Source organism: Zootoca vivipara, chromosome 4, assembly GCF_963506605.1.
Source record: "Zootoca vivipara chromosome 4, rZooViv1.1, whole genome shotgun sequence".
Classification (NCBI taxonomy): domain Eukaryota; kingdom Metazoa; phylum Chordata; class Lepidosauria; order Squamata; family Lacertidae; genus Zootoca; species Zootoca vivipara.
This window is the reverse complement of record NC_083279.1, coordinates 94729902-94750352: the sequence shown is the minus strand read 5'-3', so window position 1 is coordinate 94750352 and position 20451 is coordinate 94729902. Positions and strand designations below refer to the sequence as shown.

At 46.7% G+C, this 20451-nt stretch overlaps 1 protein-coding gene across 3 annotated transcripts; it reads right to left on the bottom strand.

Annotated features, from left to right (window-relative positions):
- Positions 1-509: 509 nt before the first annotated feature.
- Positions 510-19525, bottom strand: LRRC32 (leucine rich repeat containing 32). Of its 3 annotated transcripts, none has more exons than XM_035116536.2 (4): positions 18998-19525; positions 13068-13144; positions 11441-11531; positions 510-4689 (listed from the first exon to the last, which is right to left on the bottom strand). In XM_035116536.2, exons 3-4 carry the CDS (start codon positions 11525-11527, stop codon positions 2752-2754), a joined length of 2025 nt encoding a protein of 674 aa, XP_034972427.2. In that variant the 5' UTR covers positions 11528-11531; positions 13068-13144; positions 18998-19525; the 3' UTR covers positions 510-2751. The 3 variants fall into 3 exon arrangements, with proteins under 3 accessions (XP_034972427.2, XP_060129906.1, XP_034972429.2); XM_060273923.1 differs by having other exon boundaries at positions 13117-13144; XM_035116538.2 differs by lacking the exon at positions 13068-13144.
- Between the last annotated feature and the right edge of the window lie 926 nt (positions 19526-20451).

Sequence of the window (20451 nt, the reverse complement as noted above, 5' to 3'; positions counted from 1 at the left end):
TAATAATAATAATAATAATATTTATACCCCACCCATCTGGCCAGGTTCCCCCAGCCACTCTGGGTGGCTTCCAACAAAACATTAAAATACAGAAATCAAACATTAAAAGCTTCCCTAAACAGGGCTGCCTTGAGATGCCTTCTAAAGGTCTGGTAATTGGGGGTTTCTCTTTGACCTCTGGTGGGAGGGCATTCCACAGGGTGGGTGCCACTACCGAGAAGGCCCTCTGCCTGGTTCCCTGTAAGTTGGCTTCTCGTAGCGAGGGAACCACCAGAAGGCCCTTGGAGCTGGACCTCAGTGTCCGGGCAGAACGATGGGGGTGGAGACGCTCCTTCAGGTATTGAGCCCCTCCGAGGAAAAGGTGGCACATGCATGCTATAGGAAAGTTCACTTATCCAAATGTAAGTAGTTAGAGCCCAAACCTTGCCAAACCCACAGTAGATTCAGCTGAACTTTCATGTAGCACTTTATAAGCAGCCTTAAACAAGGTTTTACTTTTTTGGGGGGGGGTATTTTGCTAATCTGCAAAATGGGCGCCCATGACACCCGTCGCTGGAATCCGCAGGTGGGGAGAGTTTCTCTGGTGCTCAGGTCGTCCTTGCAGTTTTCCCAACATGGGAATCTGGTTGGCCCCTTTGAGAACAGGATGCTGGACTAGATGGGCCTGATCCAGCAGCCTGCTCTGACGTTCTTAGACACTAGATAAGCATTGACCAATGAGAGGTAAAAAAAAGTCCATTGTGTTTTATTGCTTCGAAGCGTCAACAAACATTGCTTGTTTTTATTTTTCACCCTCCGGCTCTCAATTTTGCAGGATCAGAAATGTGCAAAATCTCTGGCGAAACATGCTGGTCAACCCACCCAGCAAGGGTCTTGATATACCAGGGGGGAACCCCCAACCTGTGGCCCCTCAAAGCTCTCTCTATGGCCCTTGAGACCCTCTCAGGCACAGTCTTCAATGACCATGCTTTGTATCAGCCTGGTGTGTTTTTGCCTGCCTCAAATGTGTCCTTCATCTTGGATAATTCCTTGCCTGGGTGGGGGATAGAGAGCAGTTTGTGTGTCTAGGAAGCAACCTACTCTTTCAAGGCAGACGTTTACATTTGTTGCTCTGTCCACTTTTGCCTCTGAGCCCCCTAATGCCCAACATTGGAATGTGGCCCCCAGGTGGTTTCCCAGAAGAGAAAGTGGCCTCTCTCCTCCATCCAGGCAATCAAGGAACATTCTCCGAGTTCAAGGACAAATTCCAGCCTGGCAAAAACAACCGAGGAAGGTGTGGAGCAGGGCATGGCCGGTGGGGGGGGAGGGACAGCTGGAAAGTCTAGGAATCATAGAGTTGGAAGGGAACTCTCCTCCACCAAAGGCAGTGATGGCCACCAACTTGGATGATTTTAAAGGTGGAATGGACCAATTCATGGAGGAGAAGGCTATTCATAGAATCATAGAGTTGGAAGGGACCCCAAGGGTCATCTAGTCCCTCCTTCTGCAATACAGGAATCTCAGCTAAAGCATCCTTGACAGACGGCCACCCAACCTCTGCTTAAAAACCTCCAAGGAAGGAGAGTCCACCACCTCCCAAGGGAGACCATTCCAGTGTCAAACAGCTCTTACTGTCAAAAAGTTTAGCCGGAATCTCCTTTCTTGTAACTTGAAGCCACTGGTTCGAGTCCTACCCCCCCACCCCCCGAGCAGGAGAAAACAAGCTTTCTCCATCTTTCATGTGACAGCCCTTGAGATATTTGAAGGTAGATGGCTCTCATCTAGTCCAACCCTCTGCAATGCAGGAATCTCAACTAAAGCAACCGCAGCAGGTGGCCCTCCAACCTCTGCTTTAAGGACTCCAATGAAAGGGAGCGGGAGCCCGCAACCTCCTGAGAGAGTCTGGAAGCATTATTGCTACTCAGCAGGCAGCACCCCAATCCAATCTGGCCCGGGCAGAGGAAGGACGGAAGGATTAACCAGGGCATCCCATCCTTTGCAAGGAGGGGGCCTGCCTGCAATTCCAGGGTCTGATAGTGCAGAGGTGGGGAGAATGTATTTCGGGCTGAGGGCTGCCTTCCCCTCTGAGCGACCTTATGGGGGCCATTCCAGAGGTGGGCAAGGGCCAGGGGCCAGAATGGGTGGAGCAATTAACGTTATACGGTAGTCCAGATTCTACACATGCTCCACATGCTCACCCCCACCCCAGTCTTCATCCAGACAAGCAAGAAGCATCTCCAGAGTCCGAGGACACATTCCAGTGAGGCAAAATTATTAGATGATGGTGGGAAGCGGGGTGAGTGCGCTGGGGGGGAGTGGCCTTGTGTCTCAGAAGGGTGTGCGGCCTGGAGACGGTTCTGAAGACCAGGTGGATAGACCTTTGGCCCCTTAGCCTGGGATTTCCCACCCCTGTGATAGATGGGAGAGGAAATATGTATGGTTTTTAATTATATGAATGATTGATACACCTCCCATTCTAATCCAGAAAAAAGGGGGTCCCAGGTGTCAACAGTTTGAGAAATGTGGGTAGTTCATGTTTCTCTTCATGGGTGGAGAATCCCTGAAGGAGGTGGGGGGTTTTGGGGGGGTGGGCTGTTTCTCACCAAATGAGGACTTGCATGTGTGAATGAGTCATCACAGAGTAATCCCACAGACCAAGCTTTCATCTTCTCACCTCCCACGTTCTTCAGTAGGGTCCGTTCACGCCTTTGGATGTGAGAGTCGTCCAGTGGCGAGGGATGGAGGGATGGAAGCCCACCTTTGATGTAAGATCTATGCCTTAAAGTGCCGGCCAAACATGTTCCTGCGATAGCAGCAAAACACACACACCCCGACGACGACCAGGGACAGAGCCAGGACGGCTGCCACCAAGATCAAGACGCTCATCTTCTTGAGGTCCTCCTTCTTGCAATCTTCTGGCCTGATGTCCCTCACCGCCATTTCTTCTTCGTAGCCAAAGCTCTTGGCGTACTGACATTTGGTGAGGTCCAAGTTGGGGATCTCCACAGTGGCCCTGTGGATCATTTGGGAGAGCCAAATGTTCCCGCAGCAACTGAGCGGGTTGCCCGCCAGGTACAAGTTCCGCAGGTTCTTCTCCAAAGTCGGGATCTTGCTACCTTTGAGGTCGCTGAAGCTGTTGTTCTGCAGATCCAGGACTTCCAAGGCACAGCAGTTCTCGGACCAAGCAGGCAACCAGCTCAATCGGTTGTCTGACAGGTTGAGATAGACGAGGTGTGGGAAAAGCGGGAAGTCGGTGCTCAGAGATGTCATGCCGTTCCCGTGCAAATCCATATATTTTAGAGACATCTCCAAGCCTGAGAAAGATTTGGCCTCTATGTGGAGTCCCCAGTTCAGAGAGAGGTCCAAGGCCACAAGTTGAGTCCTGTAGAAAGCATGCATGGGAATTCTCTTCAGCCTGTTGTCGGAAAGGTACAAGTGCTGGAGTTCCGGAAGGTCAACGAACGAGACGCAGCCCCGGTCCTCCCCGGCGAGCCTTTTCCTGGCTAACCCTGAATAGAAGCCGCAAAGACAGAGGTTGTTGCTTCGGAGGTTCAGGAGCGAGAGGCGAGGGAGGCTGGCGAAGATGTCTGGTGGCAGTGCTTGGAGACGGTTGCCTTGAAGGAAGAGCTTCTGCAAGTTAACCAGGGTGCCGGAACCCCATTCCAGATGCTGCAAAGAGTTAGAGCTGAGGTCGAGGATGGCCAGTGAGACCAGCTCGGCACTTGCCATGAAAGTCTGGAGGCAGTTTTTGCTGAGGTTGAGAACCTGAAGGGCAGACATGGAAGTGAAGAACTCGCTAGGGATGGCTTGGATCTCATTGTAGCTCAGGTCCAAATACAACAGTCCAGGCAGATGTGGAGAGCTGGTGTTGTTCTTCTGAGCCTGGTCCTGAAGACCAAGAGATGTGTCCATCCAGCCGTAGTCGCCATCATCATCATCATCACGTGGAGATTCCACCATAACAAACTGCATTATGTTCTTGGATAAATTCAGGTAGGCCAGTTTGCTTGCCTGAGTGAAAAATGGGAAGCGGAGGAGCTTATTCTCGCTCAAGTCCAGCCAAACCAGGTTGAACTCCTCCTCGGACTTGGTGGAATGGAAGGTCTCGATGCTGTTCCGGCTGAGATCGAGAACTCTCAGCTGTTTCAGGTTGAAGCCAGCAATACAGGTGAGGGAGTTCATAGAGAGGTTGAGCTTGGAGAGGTGTGGCAGGAACTCAAAGGCTCCTTCTTCTATCTCCATGATCATATTGCTGTGAAGGTTCACTTCAACCAGACCTGGAGACCCCTGGAATGTCCTTTGTGAAATTTCTATAATGCTGTTCTCCGCCAATGAAAGGTACTGAAGCGACGGAGCTTTGTGGATGAAATGCTCAGCCATCCCAGTGTAGAGTCTGTTGCGGGACAAGTCTAGCATTCTGACTTGGGGGAGCGAGCCGAGCCACAGGTCGTGCTGAGCCAACTGGTAGAGCTGGTTGCCAGCCAAGTTGATCTCCTCCAAATTCCTCATATCTCTGAAGATTTCAGGCTCGATGAAACCGATATAATTGGAACTTAAGTCTAGATGGTGGAGGGAGGTGTAAAAGGCCAGGGGGCTCTCTGTGATGTTCAGCAGCTTGTTTTTGGAGAGGTCGATTTTACGTAAATTTGGGTGAAGCTCTGGAGGTATCTGGTGAAGATCTTTGCCGTGACAAAATGCCTCCATACTTCTCTACAGAAAGGGAGAGAGAGAGAGAGAGAGAGAGAGAGAGAGAGAGAGAGAGAGAGAGAGAGAGAGAGAGAGAGAGAGAGAGAGAGAGAAATGAATACCGTAGTAGTTAGGATGACATTCACATTGCCTACAGCTCAGAGCCATCCAATGAAAATAAATGTTGGAAGATTCCGGGCAGATAACAGAAGGAACCTCTTCACACTGCACAGAATTATGGGGACCATAATAAATAAATTCCAATTTTTTATTAGGAATGGTAGGTACCGATATTCCAAAGGAGCAGAAAATACTTTTTATGTATGCGACAACAGCCACATGGATGCTACTAGCCCAGAAATGGAAAGAAGATAAAGACTATGCCAAAATGGCAAAACTGACCGACAAAAGTTCCAAGAAAGAATGGGGGAAATTTATAATTGATCAATGAGACCACTGTAAGCAGATGAAAACACTAGCAGGATTGCAATGACACTTGTAATGTAGCAAATGCTATGGATAAAATGGAGAGACATAAAACATGGATTATGAAATAATATGCAGTTGAAAAGGATGACAATAGGACCCATGGAGGGGAAGGTGGGAAGTCCAGAGATTGGGAGAAATCTCTAAATAAGGATGTGTATTTTTGTATTGCGTTGTACTGTTACAGTATGATTCTATACCTGTAAAACCAAATAAAAATTATTTCAAAAAATAATAATTATGGGGATCATAGACTTGTAGAATTGGATGGAACCCCAAGGCTTTTAGATGGGTTTAAAAGAGGAAAAGACCCTGATGTTGGGAAAGATTGAGGGCACAAGGAGAAGGGGACGTCAGAGGACAAGATGGTTGGACAGTGTTCTCGAAGCTACGAACATGAGTTTGACCAAACTGCGGGAGGCAGTGCAAGACAGGAGTGCTTGGCGTGCTCTGGTCCACGGGGTCACGAAGAGTCGGACACGACTAAACGACTAAACAACAACAAAAGAGGATCAGACAAATTCGTGGATACAGTGGTACCTTGGTACTCAGATGCCTTGGTTCTCAAACGCCCAAAACCCGGAAGTGAGTGTTCCTGTTTTCGAATATTTCGGAAGCGGAACATCCACTGCGGCTGTCAGCTATTGTTTCTGGGGCGCCTGCACCAATCAGAAGCTGTGCCTTGGTTTTTGAACATTTCAGAAGTCAAACGGACTTCTGGAACGGATTAAGTTTGGCGCTTTTGTTTTTGCTATTTATTTTGCGTTTTTGTTTTTTGAGGCTTTTCCGGTTGATTTGTTTTTGTGACTGTGTGGAACCCAGTTCAGCTACTGATTGATTGATGGTGTGACTGAGGAAATGGATAAAAGCCCCCCATCCAAACAATGACTATCATTAATTTTAATTTTTATCATCTACAATAATGTCTTATTTATTTTATAGTACAGTACATTGATTATTGCTTTCATTTTATGGATCAGTGGTCTTGTTAGATATTAAAATCCATGTTAAATTGCTGTTTTAGGGGTTGTTTTTAAAAGTCTGGAACGGGACCTGCATGAGGAAGAGTTCTCTGCTTTGGGTCGCCTTTCATCCCTGCTCCTCACCCTTCCCTTATTGTTTGCATCTATCAGGGGTAGGCAACCTAAGGCCCGGGGGCCGGGTATGCAGCCCAATCGCCTTCTAAATCTGGCCCACTGACGGTCCGGGAATCAGCATGTTTTTACATGAGTAGAATGTGTGCTTTTATTTAAAATGCATCTCTGGGTTATTTGTGAGGCATAGGAATTTGTTCTTTTTTTCTTTTTCTTTTTTTCAAAATATAGTCCGCCCCCCCACAAGGTCTGAGGGACAGTGGACCGGCCCACAGCTAAAAACGTTTGCTGACCCCTGATTAAGAGTCTCGCGCTCTACCTACTGAGCTATGAAGGGGCTGTTCTGGCCTTCCTCGGGGAATAAAGGGACCCCTGACCATTAGGTCCAGTCGTGACCGACTTTGGGGTTGCGGCGCTCATCTCGCTCTATTGGCTGAGGGAGCCGGCGTACAGCTTCCAGGTCATGTGGCCAGCATGACAAAGCCGCTTCTGGCGAACCAGAGCAGCACACAGAAACACCGTTTACCTTCCCACCGGAGTGGTACCTATTTATCTACTTGCACTTTGATGTGCTTTCAAAATGCTAGGTTGGCAGGAGCAGGGACCGAGCAACAGGAGCTCATCCCGTCGCAGGGATTTGAACCGCCGACCTGATCGCCAAGCCCTAGGCTCTGTGGTTTAACCCACAGCGCCACCCACATCTCCTCAGGGGATAGAGACACGATAATCCATTTATTCACGGCAGCCTTCTAAATCTGGCCCACTGATGGTCCGGGAATCAGCGTGTTTTTACATGAGTTGAATGTGTCTTTTTACTTAAAATGCATCTCTGGGTTATTTGAGGGGCATGGGAATTCGATAATTCCCCCCCCCCCAAAAATATAGTCCAACCCACCACAAGGTCTGAGGGACGGTGGACCGGCCCACAGCTGAAAAAGTTTGCTGACCCCTGGCATCTATCATTGGAGATATTGCTGAGCACTCTCCCCACCCATCATAATTCCCAAACAAAGCTTCTATATCTCTTTCCACATTTGGGGGGGCGGGCGTGGAGGCTTCTCTTTCACCACCCTCTCCTTTCCTGTCCAGACATTACTTCTGAATCCTGTCCAAGTTTCTCCAGATCTCTCTTCTGCTTTGCAAATATAATCTCCTTTCTTTCTTGGCTCCGCGGCCACAGTCTATTCGGGGGTATTCCATATGGAATAGGAAAGAATGCCAAAGGAAAACAGGATGCGTGGCGTTCGCACGGGCTCCAGCCCTCGCAGGAACGGCGGAGGGAAATATTTGGGGGCTAGGCAATGCTCCGGACCTCTCTGAGGGGCCCATCATTTTTCCAACTTACTCATGTTCCTTTGATCAGCAGCTTTGTTCTAACACTTCCCATGGGGAATGTTCTTCCGAACTTGAGAAGCTTCCTTCATACTAAGACAGACCATCCACTAAACGAAGCCCAGTGTTGCCTGCACTCACTGGCAGCAGGGTTTCCTGCATCAAATCTCTCCCAGCCCTACCTGAAGATGCTGGGGAATGAACCTGGGTTTTCTGCATGCAAAGCAGATGCTCTACCCATTAGGGTTTGGAAGCAAGTAGCTGCCAGTTAGATTAAGCAATGCCAGGCCAGATGCACTGATTGCCTGACTCAGTGTAAGGAAACTTTGTTGCTGAGCAGATAGTTGAATCCTGCTGGGGTCTGCTCCCCCAGCCTGTTCCCCACGGGGGGGGGGGGGGGCAATCCTAGACTGCCTCTGCTTCTTTCAGATTGCTCTAGGTCAGGCTTCCTCAAACTTGGCCCTCCAGATGTTTTTGGCCAGGGGTCAGCAAACTTTTTCAGCAGGGGGCCAGTCATAGCTGCCAAGTCTCCCGTTTTCCCCGGGAAATCCCCGTTTTTTCCAGCTGTTCCTAGCTGAAAAAACGGATTTTTTTGTTCCCCCCCGGTTTATTCTGGCGCGGCAGCCATTTTGGAACTGGGCAAAGCAGCATAAAAAGTCACTTCTGATCATGCTCCGCCCAGTTCCAAAATGGCAGCAGCGCTACTTCCGGCCTGCTATTTCCGGCCCGGTCCTTTATTTCTCTGACAGCAACTTGGCAGGTATGGGGCCAGTCCACTGTCCCCCAGACCTTGTGTCGGGCCGGACTATATTTTGGAAAAAAAATATGAACGAATTTCTATGCCCCACAAATAACACAGAGATGCATTTTAAATAAAAGGACACATTCTATTCATGTAAAAACATGCTGATTCCCGGACTGTCCACGGACCGGATTTAGAAGGCGATTGGGCCGCATCCGGCCCCCGGGCCTTAGTTTGGGAACCCTGTTTTTGGCCTACAACTCCCATGATCCCTAGCTAGCAGGACTAGTGGTCAGGGATGATGGGAATTGTAGTCTCAAAACATCTGGAGGGCCGAGTTTGAGGAAGCCTGCTCTAGGTGGCTTCATCCAGGACAACCCGGGGCTGTCTACACCGATCTAGGGCAAAGCCCGGATTCCCTCAAATATTCAGGAATCCTATAGTTCCCGAGAAGAACTGAGCGATAGTTCTTCAGAATGACTGTTCTCTGGGGAAACCCTCCCCAAAACATCTGCTGGTGCTTCAACGTGGACAAAATCAGACAGGCAGAACTCTTTCGAAGGAGCTGAGCAATGTCCAGCTCACTCGTGCCTGTGAGTAATGCAAGATGTGTATAACTCCAGATGAACATGCCGGGCAAAGCACAGGCTACACCCAAATGGCACATTCCCCCAGAGGCTTGGCTCACTGACTCCAGCGACAACTCACAGTTGCTTCTGCACTAGAGCCCTTTGGCACTGTGAAGGGATTACTCTTCCACCATTACCAGGGATTAAAAGGGCGGTTCCACACTTAATATAGCGTGATAGGGACCAGCAATGCCCTTTTCCTTGGCCCAAATCCTGTTGTAACGTACATCCTATTCGGCTAAGGTCTCCAGCAATGTTAATTAAAAGTTTCCTGTTGGCAAGTTGCCCCTGAATTAGTCCTCTTCCATTCTGGTATATATGTGTGTTAATTATTACTAGCCCCCAGCCATTCTTGTTATAGTGTAATAGGAAGCAATTGAATGAATCTGAAAACAGGAAGCTTCTGATTAAAGGTGCAGTTGCTCTTTAAAAGCCCCGGCAGCTCAAACCTTGTGCATGGCAGATAGTCTGGCACTAGAAATGCATTTTCAAGCTCCCCGCTGGCCAAATCAGGTCTGCAAAAAACAAGGGAAGACAACCCAGCAAACACTGGAACGCAACCATTTGGCAGCAATGCCACATGGATTCCCTTTCCAACAGGAACAAACAAAAGATGGGATTTCCAGAGTTTGTGTACAACTAACTCTTCAAGCAGGGACTGGTTTAAGACAACTCAGTGGACCCCTAAATTCCCTGATCAACTTGGGGCATAAATTCAACAGGAAATTCTTCCAAAGGAGCTTTGTGGAAATGCACAGGAGAGCATTTGCATGATTTCAACCGTGTTTCTCATATTATAAGACACGTCTTATATTTATTTTTTCCTCAAAAAAACACACTATGGCTTATTTTCAAGGGATGTCTTATTTTTTTCCTCCTCCTCCTGCCGCGGCCGGCATTGCTGCTGCTCCTATCACTATGTCTTATTTTCGGGGTATGGCTTATATTCCTTGAATGCTTAAAAATCCTGCTATGGCTTATTTTATGGGGATGCCTTAAAATATGAGAAACAGGGAAGATCTGCCAACGGAGAGGGTTGCCTCTCCTTGCTTCATGTTACAGCTGCCTCTCTGGCTTGAAGACAAGACGGCTTAACGAAACTTGAATCTCCTGACCTCCCCACGTCCTCGCAGAGCATCCCAATCAACAATGATGGGAGAACAAGAGCTTTGCTCGGTCTTCGATTCGTTCCAGCAAAGAGACGCTAGAATCACTTGGCCAAGAACGGAGCATTAATAGGGCATAACTGCCTAAACCCCGGGTAGCAGCTGCCAGCCAATGTAGCCTATAGAAGGGATGGACGCCCAACTCCCAATAGATTGTGATCTACTCACAGTATTAAAAAATTGGCAATTGACCCATTGTCTTTGGATGGACCAAAGTTGTTCTTTCCCCCTTTTTTGGAGGGGAAAATCAAGGGGTGAGATGGCTAAAAATAGCTTTTTCCTATATAATAAAGTGCAAGTGTCTCTGCGTCCAGATTCCCTGTGTCCCTGTGTCCGCACTACTGCGCATGTGCCCCATGGACACAGGGATTGGACGCAGAGACTTGACGCACACACACACACACACACACACACACACACACTCCCCACCCCCACCCCTCTGCCTACCGTTTCCCTCGCAGTCCTCAGAAGAATCGCGGCCTTCTCCTGGGCGCCCACCGGCCAGCTGGGCTCAGCAGAGCGCCCCGATGAAGCGGCAGCAGTGGGAGGGGCCAACCGCCCCCCCCACGCGCCGCTGCCGCCAAAAAAGGCTGAATACTCTAGCGCCCGTTTATTAAACGGGCTGAATGACACTAGTCATGTATAATGAGATAATAATCCAATGTCTCTATTAAGACCAGGTCTGTCCATGGTTTTAAGTTTGGTAATAAGTTGCAATTCAGCAACTTCTCTTTCCTGCTTTTTCCTGTAAGACCAATTGCAGTCGTTAACAGTCGTCCACAGGTTTACCACACCTATCAGCCAATCACCCATTCCCACCACCCTTCTGAAGAATACCCCTCCCCACCTTCTCACTATACATAGGGGTCTGGTGACTTCTGTTTCAGTGTATCTGAAGAAGTGTCCATGCATACGAAAGCTCATACCAATGACAAACTTAGCTGGTCTCTAAGGTGCTACTGGAAGGATTTTTTGTATTTTGTTTCGACTACTTTAAAGGTGTGTTTTTCCTCTGCCAGGCTTAGCTACAGCCCTCCCAATTTGCTGTCATCTGCAAATTGGATGAGCATCTCCTCAGCTCCTTCATCCAAGTTGTTTATGAAGAACAGGATGACGAGGAACCATTCGTGAGTATTCTTTGCGTTCGGTCAGTCAACCAGCTACAAATCCACCTGACAATGACCTCATTCGACCCACATTTTGCCAACTTCCTTGAGAGAATATCATGGGGGATTTTGTCAAAAGCCTTACTGAAACCAATACATTACACCAGCTTCTTGCAGGATATGCCCTGCTTGGGTTCGAACCCTTTGCCAAAGTTCTTACAATTTCACAGGGCAACCGTTCCATCGTTGAGAAGGTTGAGATGTCTCCATTCAGCGCTGCGAGGAAGAGAAAGAGGTAGACTTTCATGGCTCTGTAGAGTGGGAGAAAAATGGAGTCCAAAGTTAGAGATCAAACCAAGGGGGTTGGAAGAAACGGGTAGGGGTTGGGGTTGGAAGAAACGGGTTTTTGAAAGCTGTGATAGGCATGATGAAAAACAAATAGTGGATATAGATGGGGGAATCGGTCGGTTTCAGTTTCTCATTTTTCCAATCTTAAATTCAGTTCTCCACATTTTCATATCAATTTACAAAATTGTTTTTTAAAAATTCCTCATGGAAATTCATCCAGATTTTAGTGAGAACTGAACACACACATTTCTATGCCACTTTGACTATTATGGTATGTGCATCTTTGCAAAGAAACCTCCTTCCAAATAATGCCATTTTTCTCTGCTATCTCAACTACTATATGCATTTTTAAGGTACTACGCTTTTATGCCTTTTAGCACACGTCACTTGGCTGCAACTGTACTGCGAAATTCAGAGAATTTCAAATTTCAAAGCCTCACCATGTTTCAGTTCGCATATTGTTTCTGAAAGTGGCTTTGCTTTTAAATTTGAGTTACTTCGAATGTCTCTTCCATCCCTTCCTGTGGCAGAGGATTGGGTAGGATGCCAAATTAATGCCTACTAAGTACCCTATGCTTTTTGGTTTGTTTGTTTTCCAATGTATTTCTTATCAATCAAAAATGAGGTGTAGCGTGAACAATTTTTTTATTCTGAAAGTGTGGCCCAGAGAAAAAAGGTTTGAGAACCAACACTCTAAATCTAGTGCTGGTCAGGGGGTGGCAGCGATGGTGGAGCCTGGCTGTTTGGGGTAGGTTTGGGGCAAGCTCTAAAAAAGATATACAGTGGTACCTTGGTTTAAGAACAGCTTAGTTTATGAACAACTTGGATTAAGAACGCTGCAAACCCGGAAGTAGGTGTTTTGGTTTGTGAACTTTGCCTTGGAAGCAGAACATGTTCCGCTTCCTGTTGAGTGTGTTCCATTTGTAAATTGAGTCCCCCGCTGCTATGGGAAAGCGTGCCTTGGTTTAAGAACATTTTGGTTTAAGGGGAGGAAATCCCCAAAAAGGACACTACAGTGGTACCTTGGTTTACAAACACAATTGGTTCCGGAAGTCTGTACTTAACCTGAAGCGTACTTAACCGGAAGCAAACTTTCCCATTGAAAGTAATGGAAAGTGGATTAATCCGTTTCAGACGGTCCGCGGAGTACTTAAACTGAAGCGAACTTTCCCATTGAAAGTAATGGAAAGTGGATTAATCCGTTCCAGGAGGGTCCGCGAAGTACTCAACCTGAAGCGTACTTAACCCGAAGTATGAGTGTAATTGGTTCTGGAAGTCCATACTTAACCTGAAGCGTACTTAATCTGAAGCGAACTTTCCCATTGAAAGTAATGGAAAGTGGATTAATCCGTTCCAGGAGGGTCCACGAGTACTTAAACTGAAAGTACTCCAACCGAAGCGTACTTAATCCAAGGTATGACTGTACATTCTTTCTGTATGCCACAACTGCTGTGAGGCTACTATGGTACTTGCGAAGAATTGGAAGAGTCAGGACATACCATCAATAGACAACTGGCAAATGAAGATGATGGACTTTATGGAACTCACCGAAGTGACTGGGAACTGACTTCGTGACCTGGAAGAAAAGAAGGTTGAGGAAGATGGGAAGAAAATTAATTTATATCTTGGAAAATATTGTAATATTTAATATCCTTTAGTGAAAGTGTTAAAGGGAGTCGGTGTAAATATAGAGAATCGGTTAATTTTAAAGAATCCTTTTTTACAGGTAGATTATGATGAGGTATTGAATTTTGGAACTGCCAAAGATGATTTGATATGAAATTCAGATGGAGGGGATTGGGGGAAGTCACACACCATTGCCAAAAATATATATGAATTTGTTTGTTTTTATGTTTGTTTGTTTTGCTTGTAAAATGAATAAATATCATTTTTTAAAAAAATAAGAACATTTTGGTTTAAGAATGGACTTCTGAAACAGATTAAGTTCATAAACCAAGGTACCACTGTAGACTCATCTCCTGGTTAGCTGACTTTGCTATTGGGGAACGATTGACATCATCCATAGGTTTTATCGGAAGGGATCAGTCAACATGGATATTTACTTTAGGTTTTTCTGCGTCTGCTTGAAAAATCCCCAAATATCTTTTCGAAGCAACCCGAAGAGTGAATGGTATAAACCTCAAAGGACTGAGGGGTGGGGGTTGCTGTAAAATCACTCAGCATAAAGATTGGAGATAGACTTTTACGGGAAGTTGTGATATGACGGAGTCCTTGTTGCTCAAAGTCCGTATACACTCATTATTTTTTCCTGTCTCACTGTTGTATCCAGTAAAACAGGCTTCGTAGGTCCCCCCCCCACCTCAAGATCCTTCAAAACTGTGAGTTAAAATAACTCAGAGTGTTGATGATGTGCAATGGTGATTGTCAGTTTCAATGTCTCTCCATTTCTTATTTGTTCAGGTCTCCACATTTTCATATCAGTTTGCAAATAATTTTCGGTCTTCTTTTTTCATTATTATTATTGCATTTGTATCCCACCTTTCTCTCCAAGGAACTCAGAGTGGCAAACATGCTTTCCCTCCCACTCATTTAATCTCCTCAACAACCCTGCGAGGTAGGTCGCGCAGAGAGATAGTGAGCGGCCCAAGGTCAACCAGCGAACATCATGGCTGAGAGGGGATTTGAACCCTGCACCTCCTGGGCCATAGTCTGATACTGTAACCACTAGACTTTAAAGGTTTTGACCTTTAAAGCCTTATGCGGCTTAGGACCCTCGTACCTATGGGACCGCCTCTCCCAGTATGCCCCGCAGAGGACATTAAGGTCCACAAATAATAACATACTGGAGATCCCGAGTCACAAGGTGGTTAGGCTGGCCTCGACCAGGACCAGGGCCTTCTCAGTACTGGCCCCGACCTGGTGGAACGCTCTGTCTCAGGAGACTAGGGCCCTGCGGGATTTGTCATCTTTTCGTAGGGCCTGGAAGACAGAGCTGTTCCGCTTGGCCTTTGGACTGACGCAGTCTGACCCCGGGGTTACCCTCCCCTAAGGTTTTATCTTATAATGGTTTTATCTTACTTGTAGATTTCTAATTTTAAAATTGAATTTTAACATTGTATTAATCTGCAGTTTAATTGAATTGTTTCTTTTATACTTGCGTTGATATTTTTGCTGTTAGCCGCCCTGAGCCCGGTCTTGACTGGGAAGGGGGGGTATAAATAAAATTATTATTATTATTATTATTAGTCCACACTGTCTTAACAGCTCATGAATATTCATCCATTTTTTAAAAAACAACCTAACATACATATGTTTCTATGCGATTCTGCCTTGGATCCATATATTTGCAAAGCAACCTTCCTGAACACATTGCATTTTTGTACGCTACTTCCACCAGCGTATGAATCTTAATGCGCATTTTACCCTAGTAAATGCATTTTGGTACGCATGCCTTGGCTGGAGTGCCGCATTGCAAAATTTGGAGAAGTGCAAATTTCAAAGGATAGCTTTCGTTCTCGTACTGTTTCAGGAATTGAAAATGAGGTGAGTTTGCCTTTAAATGTGAACTGAACTGAATTCGCCCCCCCCCCCATCCCTAGTGGTGACTTTTAATTAAAAATAACAATAAGAAAGCCTTATGCGGATCAGTTGAAGGAGTTGGATTTGTTTAGCCTGGAAAAGAAGAGGCTGAGAAGAGATTTGATAGCCGTCTTCAAATGTCTCAAGGGCCGTCACACGGAAGATGGAGCAAACTTGTTTTCTCCTGCTCTGGAGGGCAGGATCTGAATGAACTTTCCTAGTGTATGAACTGTTTGACAGGGGAACAGATTCCCACAGGAGGTGGTGGACTCTCTTTCCTTCTAGGTTTCTAAGCAGAGGCTGGGTGGCCATCTGTCATGGATGCTTTAGCTGAGATTCCTGCATTGGAGGGTTTTTGGACGCTTCCAACTCCATAATTTTATGATTCTGTGCTGGCCTGGTTGCAGCCAGTTCCTGGATGGGAGACCTAAGTAGCCTTCACCTACTGCCTTGAGTGGTCCCAGGTCCAATTCCTGGTATCTTCAGGTAGGTATAGGAGAGACCTTTGCCCTAAACCCCCGGAGAGTCGCAACCGTTCTGTGACAGATAAAAACACTGAGCCGGATTGGCCCAACTGCCAGACTCAGTAGAAGACAGCTTCTTCCTATGTTCCTCGGCAATAAATAAAATAAGCCATGCGCCAGCTTGAGGTTATAAATGTGTCAAACAATCGCGCTGCAACGACCGTTGCCTGGAGGACAGCAAAGACCACATTTACCATCCATTCTCCAAACAGGAAATAGCTGTGGTAGCCCACAGAACAACAGCAAAGGGGACTCTTCGGTCAAGGATTAGCCAAAAAGGGAGGCCACCTGGGGGGTGACACAAAGAAACCAAGTGAAGCAACTATCAACTATTTCATGGGGTGACCCCCATCTTCCTATTAGGAAAGGTTCGTTCCATTGGCCCTTCTGCCCATCTTTCCAGAGCCACTCATAGAATCACAGAGTTGGACGAGACCCCAAGGGTCCTCAATTCCAACTCCCTGCATTGCAGGAATCTCAGCTAAAGCATCCATTCCTTGTGGGCTGCATCAAATGCCTTGTTTACAATGCATCTCCATACTTGTCTACTCAGGGGTAAACAACAACAACAACAACAACAACAACAACCATACACTTGAATGGGATTGGTTCCATGTCAATATGTATAGGATTGCAGCCTTCACATAGAATCATAGAATCATAGAGTTGGAAGAGACCACAAGGGCCATCCAGTCCAACCCCCTGCCAAGCAGGAACCACCATCAAAGCATTCCTGACAGATGGCTGTCAAGCCTCCGCTTAAAGACCTCCAAAGAAGGAGACTCCACCACACTCCTTGGCAGCAAATTCCACTGTCGAACAGCTCTTACTGTCAGGAAGTTCTTCCAAATGTTTAGGTGCAATCTTCTTTCTTGTAGCTTGAATCCATTGCTCCATGTCCGCTTCTCTGGAGCAGCAGAAAACAACCTTTCACCCTCTTCTATATGACATCCTTTTATATGTTTGAACATAGCTATCATATCACCCCTTAACCTTCTCCTTTCCAGGCTAAACATACCCAGCTCCCTAAGCCGTTCCTCATAAGGCATCGTTTCCAGGCCTTTGACCATTTTGGTTGCTCTCCTCTGGACACGTTCCAGCTTGTCAGTATCCTTCTTGAACTGTGGTGCCCAGAACTGGGCACAGTACTCAAGGTGAGGTCTGACCAGAGCAGAATACAGTGGTACTACTCAACTCAAAACCGTTTATTGTGAGGACCATGCCTGTACACAAATATCAACACAACAATAATTAAAAACAATAATTAAAAATGTTAAAGAGCAGAATACAGTGGTACTATTACTTCCCTTGATCTAGACGCTATACTCCTGTTGATGCAGCCCAGAATTGCATCAAATATCCGCCTGTGGTTATGTATTTTGTGACTGATGAGAGCCAAGTCGGCAGCTGAAAGCTCATTTCTTCTTTGCATGTGAAATGTTTTGGGAGCACAGCTGAAGCCCATGAGATGTTTGGAACATAGAAATTGCGGAGTTGGAATGGCAAACACTTCTTTGCAAGTACACACACACGCACGTGCGTGCGCGCGCGCACACACACACACACACACACACACACACAGAGCATTGGCTCATAAGAACATAAGAAATAAAAAGTGAAGGTTTTATACGATCTGAAGAGAAACCAGAGTGTGGTCATGTAAGGTGATAAAAGCTTTCTGGCAGATGATACAGTGGTACCTTGGTTTTCAAACTTTATCCGTTCCGGAAGTCCATTCCAAAACCAAAGCATTCCAAAACCAAGGCGTGCTTTCCCATAGAAAGTAATGCAAAATGGATTAATCCATTGCGGACTTTTAAAAACAAACCCCAAAACAGTGATTTAACATGAATTTTACTATCTAACGAGACCATTGATCCATAAAATGAAAGCAATAAACAATGTACTGCAGTCACACAATCGTCAATCAGTAGCTGAACTGGGTTCCGCGCAGTCACAAAAACAAAAGAGCCGCAAAAACACAAAATAAATAGCAAAAACAAACAGACCTCAGTCTAAATCAAAACGTCAGCGTGGCACTCTAAACGGAAGTGTAACACTAAAAACGGAGCACGTTTGGGTTCTGAAAAAAGTTTGCAAACCGGAATTTGCAAACTTCCGGGTTTGCTGTGTTTGGATTCCAAGTTAGAATATGGATAGAATATTCACATTTGTGTCCGGGTTTTCACTTCTTGAAATATGGCAAGCCTAGCATATCCCAGTAGCTATTTGGCAGCCAGTGAAGTTCCCCCAGCGCAGGTGTGATATTTGCCCATCCAGCTACTCCATTCAGCAACTTGGCTGCATCATCCGGACCAACCCCAGGGGAAGCCCCACAATGAGCACTTTACAGCAGTCTAATCACGAGGCTTGATGAATCACAGTGTAAAATAGCCATCAGCATGAATAACCCTACCCTTCCCTAAGAGTCGAGCTGAGTCGTCCTAACTATGACATCACGCTTGTTTAGTCCATTCTCCATCCCATTCATACAAAGCACAGGATGAGACCTGGCCGAGTTGAACAACCCTGTTAGTGCAATCTCGTGCATGTTTACTCAGAAGTAGGGATAGGGAAGAAATTCATTTTTTAAACCTACCTAATTTGTACTTCCCAAAGGAATGCACCAAGCACCAGACAGATAGCCCTCAAAATTTGCACTTCTCTGAATTTTTCAGCATGGTTCTCTCCAACCCCAAAAAATTGTGTCCCCAAAAAAGTGTGTGTTAGGGGAAAGAGTATTGGTGAAAAGTAACATTCCTGGGGAGGGGGGGGGGAATCTTATGTTGTTTTATATTAGGAGAGGTGTATGCTAAATTTGCCTGAGAATTTTTGTGAGTTTTTTTATGTTTCATTCGCAAACTGATGTAGAAGTGTGAAAGAATGAACAATCGACAGATTTGTCCCTCCTTCCTCAAAAGCAAGACTCCCTGCTTTCAATGGAGCTTACTCCCAGGTAAACACATGCAGAGAATCCCAACCCTGACCCTCTTGAGGCATCCAATACAGCCATAAGTGTGTTTACTCCAAAGTCAGTTCCTTTGAGCCAAATGGGACGTTCTTTCTAGGAACTGCGCATGAGAGCGCAGCTTTAAGCCAATGTTCAGCTTCCCCACGGTGGGAAATAAATCGGTTGGCAAACTGCTGCCCTCTGCTTTGATGGTGCCCCAGAGTTTAGTTTTATTTTTCCTGCTGTTAAAACAAAAACAGAAAGGGAGCAACAAATGTTTCTCTTACGCCGTGCTGTGAGAGTATCCAGAACAAGTCGGAAAATTCCCAGGAGTTCCTTCCATCAGAGAGAGACGCCTGTCCCGATTCCCCTTCCCCCTTTAATCCTATTAAGATCAATACTCTCCCATACCCACCTAGTGTTGTGGCAAAAGTGGCCGCGGTCAAGTCCTCCCTCTCCGCTCTTCGCCAGAGGTGCTCCGCCAGTGAACCGCGCTGGCGCTCCTGACAGGGGGGGTCTCGCCGTCCTGCGGCATTCAAGCAGACTGAGGACCTTGGAAAGCCAAGAGGAAAGTTAAGTCACTGGAGGAGGGGTGGGAGAAGAGAGAGAGTTCACGAAGGAAGAAACTCCTCACAGATCAGCCTGCAATAGATTGGATTCCTTTGCACTCATCCTCTGAAACGCCTCCAAAGCATGGAATGATTTTGAAGCGTGCGTCTCTGTGCGCGCCCGCTCCTCTGGCGCTCTTTTTGTTCCAAACGCTCATATTTTTTACGGCGGCCAGTTTCCTGGAGCGCCTCGTGTGGGTGTGAGGACTTCTTCTCTCACATTGACACATGCAGACAATCCTAAAAATGCCAGCTGAAATTCCCTGTTTGCAGATGTGCGTCCCGAGCAAACGTTGCTGCTTGGAGGCGGCAGAGATCGCTCGCCTGAGATACAGATGTGTGCGGCTGTGGATGTCTCTGGGTCAAGTCGTGTTCGCCTTAAAGCGTGGTGAGGCGCGGGGGGGGGGGGGGAGAGTCGGGGTCGGGGAGAAGGAACAGCAGCCCCCGCTGTGCAATAGCGCCCGAGCATATGGTCCAAAGGGGGATGTGAATTAGCGACAATTCGTGCCTTCGCCCACGCAGCGCAGAAAGAAAGGGAATCTAACACTGCAACAGTTGTGTCTGGAATTTTGTTGTTGTTGCTATTCAAACTACCGTAGCACCACAAGCGTAACAGTTTAGTCTGTAGTAGCAAAAAAAATAACAAAAGGCAATTCCAGACTGCCGCTGTTTGCAAGAGGGATTCGAACACGAAACCATCAGATTCAGATTGCTTGATGAGAGCTGGGTTGGAGTTTTTGTGTAACAAACGGGCTCTCCGCCCCCACCCCAACCCCCTGCTCAAAGATCTGGCTTTTTGCATGAAGGGAAGTTTGCAAAAACTCCACTAGATAAGTGTGGGATAGCAGTTGCTCAATGCAAATGATGTTAAACTATGGAACTCCCTGCCACTGGGGGCAATGCTGGCCATCAGCTTGGATGGCTTTCAAAGAGGCTCTGCCCTGCCTCCGTACCTGGAAGCAGCAACACTTCTGAATGCCAGTGTCTAATACACCAGAGGACAGGATCACACTTCAAAATGACCTTAACAGATTAGACAACTGGGCCAAGGCAAACAAGATGAATTTCAACAAGGAGAAATGTAAAGTACTACACTTGGGCAAAAAAAATGAAAGGCACAAATGCAGGATGGGAGACACCTGGCTTGAGAGCAGTACATGTGAAAAGGATCTAGGAGTCCTGGTAGACCACAAACTTGACATGAGTCAGCAGTGTGATGCAGCAGCTAAAAAAGCCAATGCAATTCCGGGCTGCATCAATA

Bases quoted from the DNA above. Each gene is read 5' to 3' on its own strand.
- LRRC32 (XM_035116536.2), bottom strand. From the start codon at position 11,527: ATGAAAGTCTACCTCTTTCTCTTCCTCGCAGCGCTGAATGGAGACATC. The intron at 4,690-11,440 runs GTAAGAACTTTG...CCCTTTCTGTAG, and splicing joins AACGGTTGCCCTGTGAAATT to AGAAGTATGGAGGCATTTTG.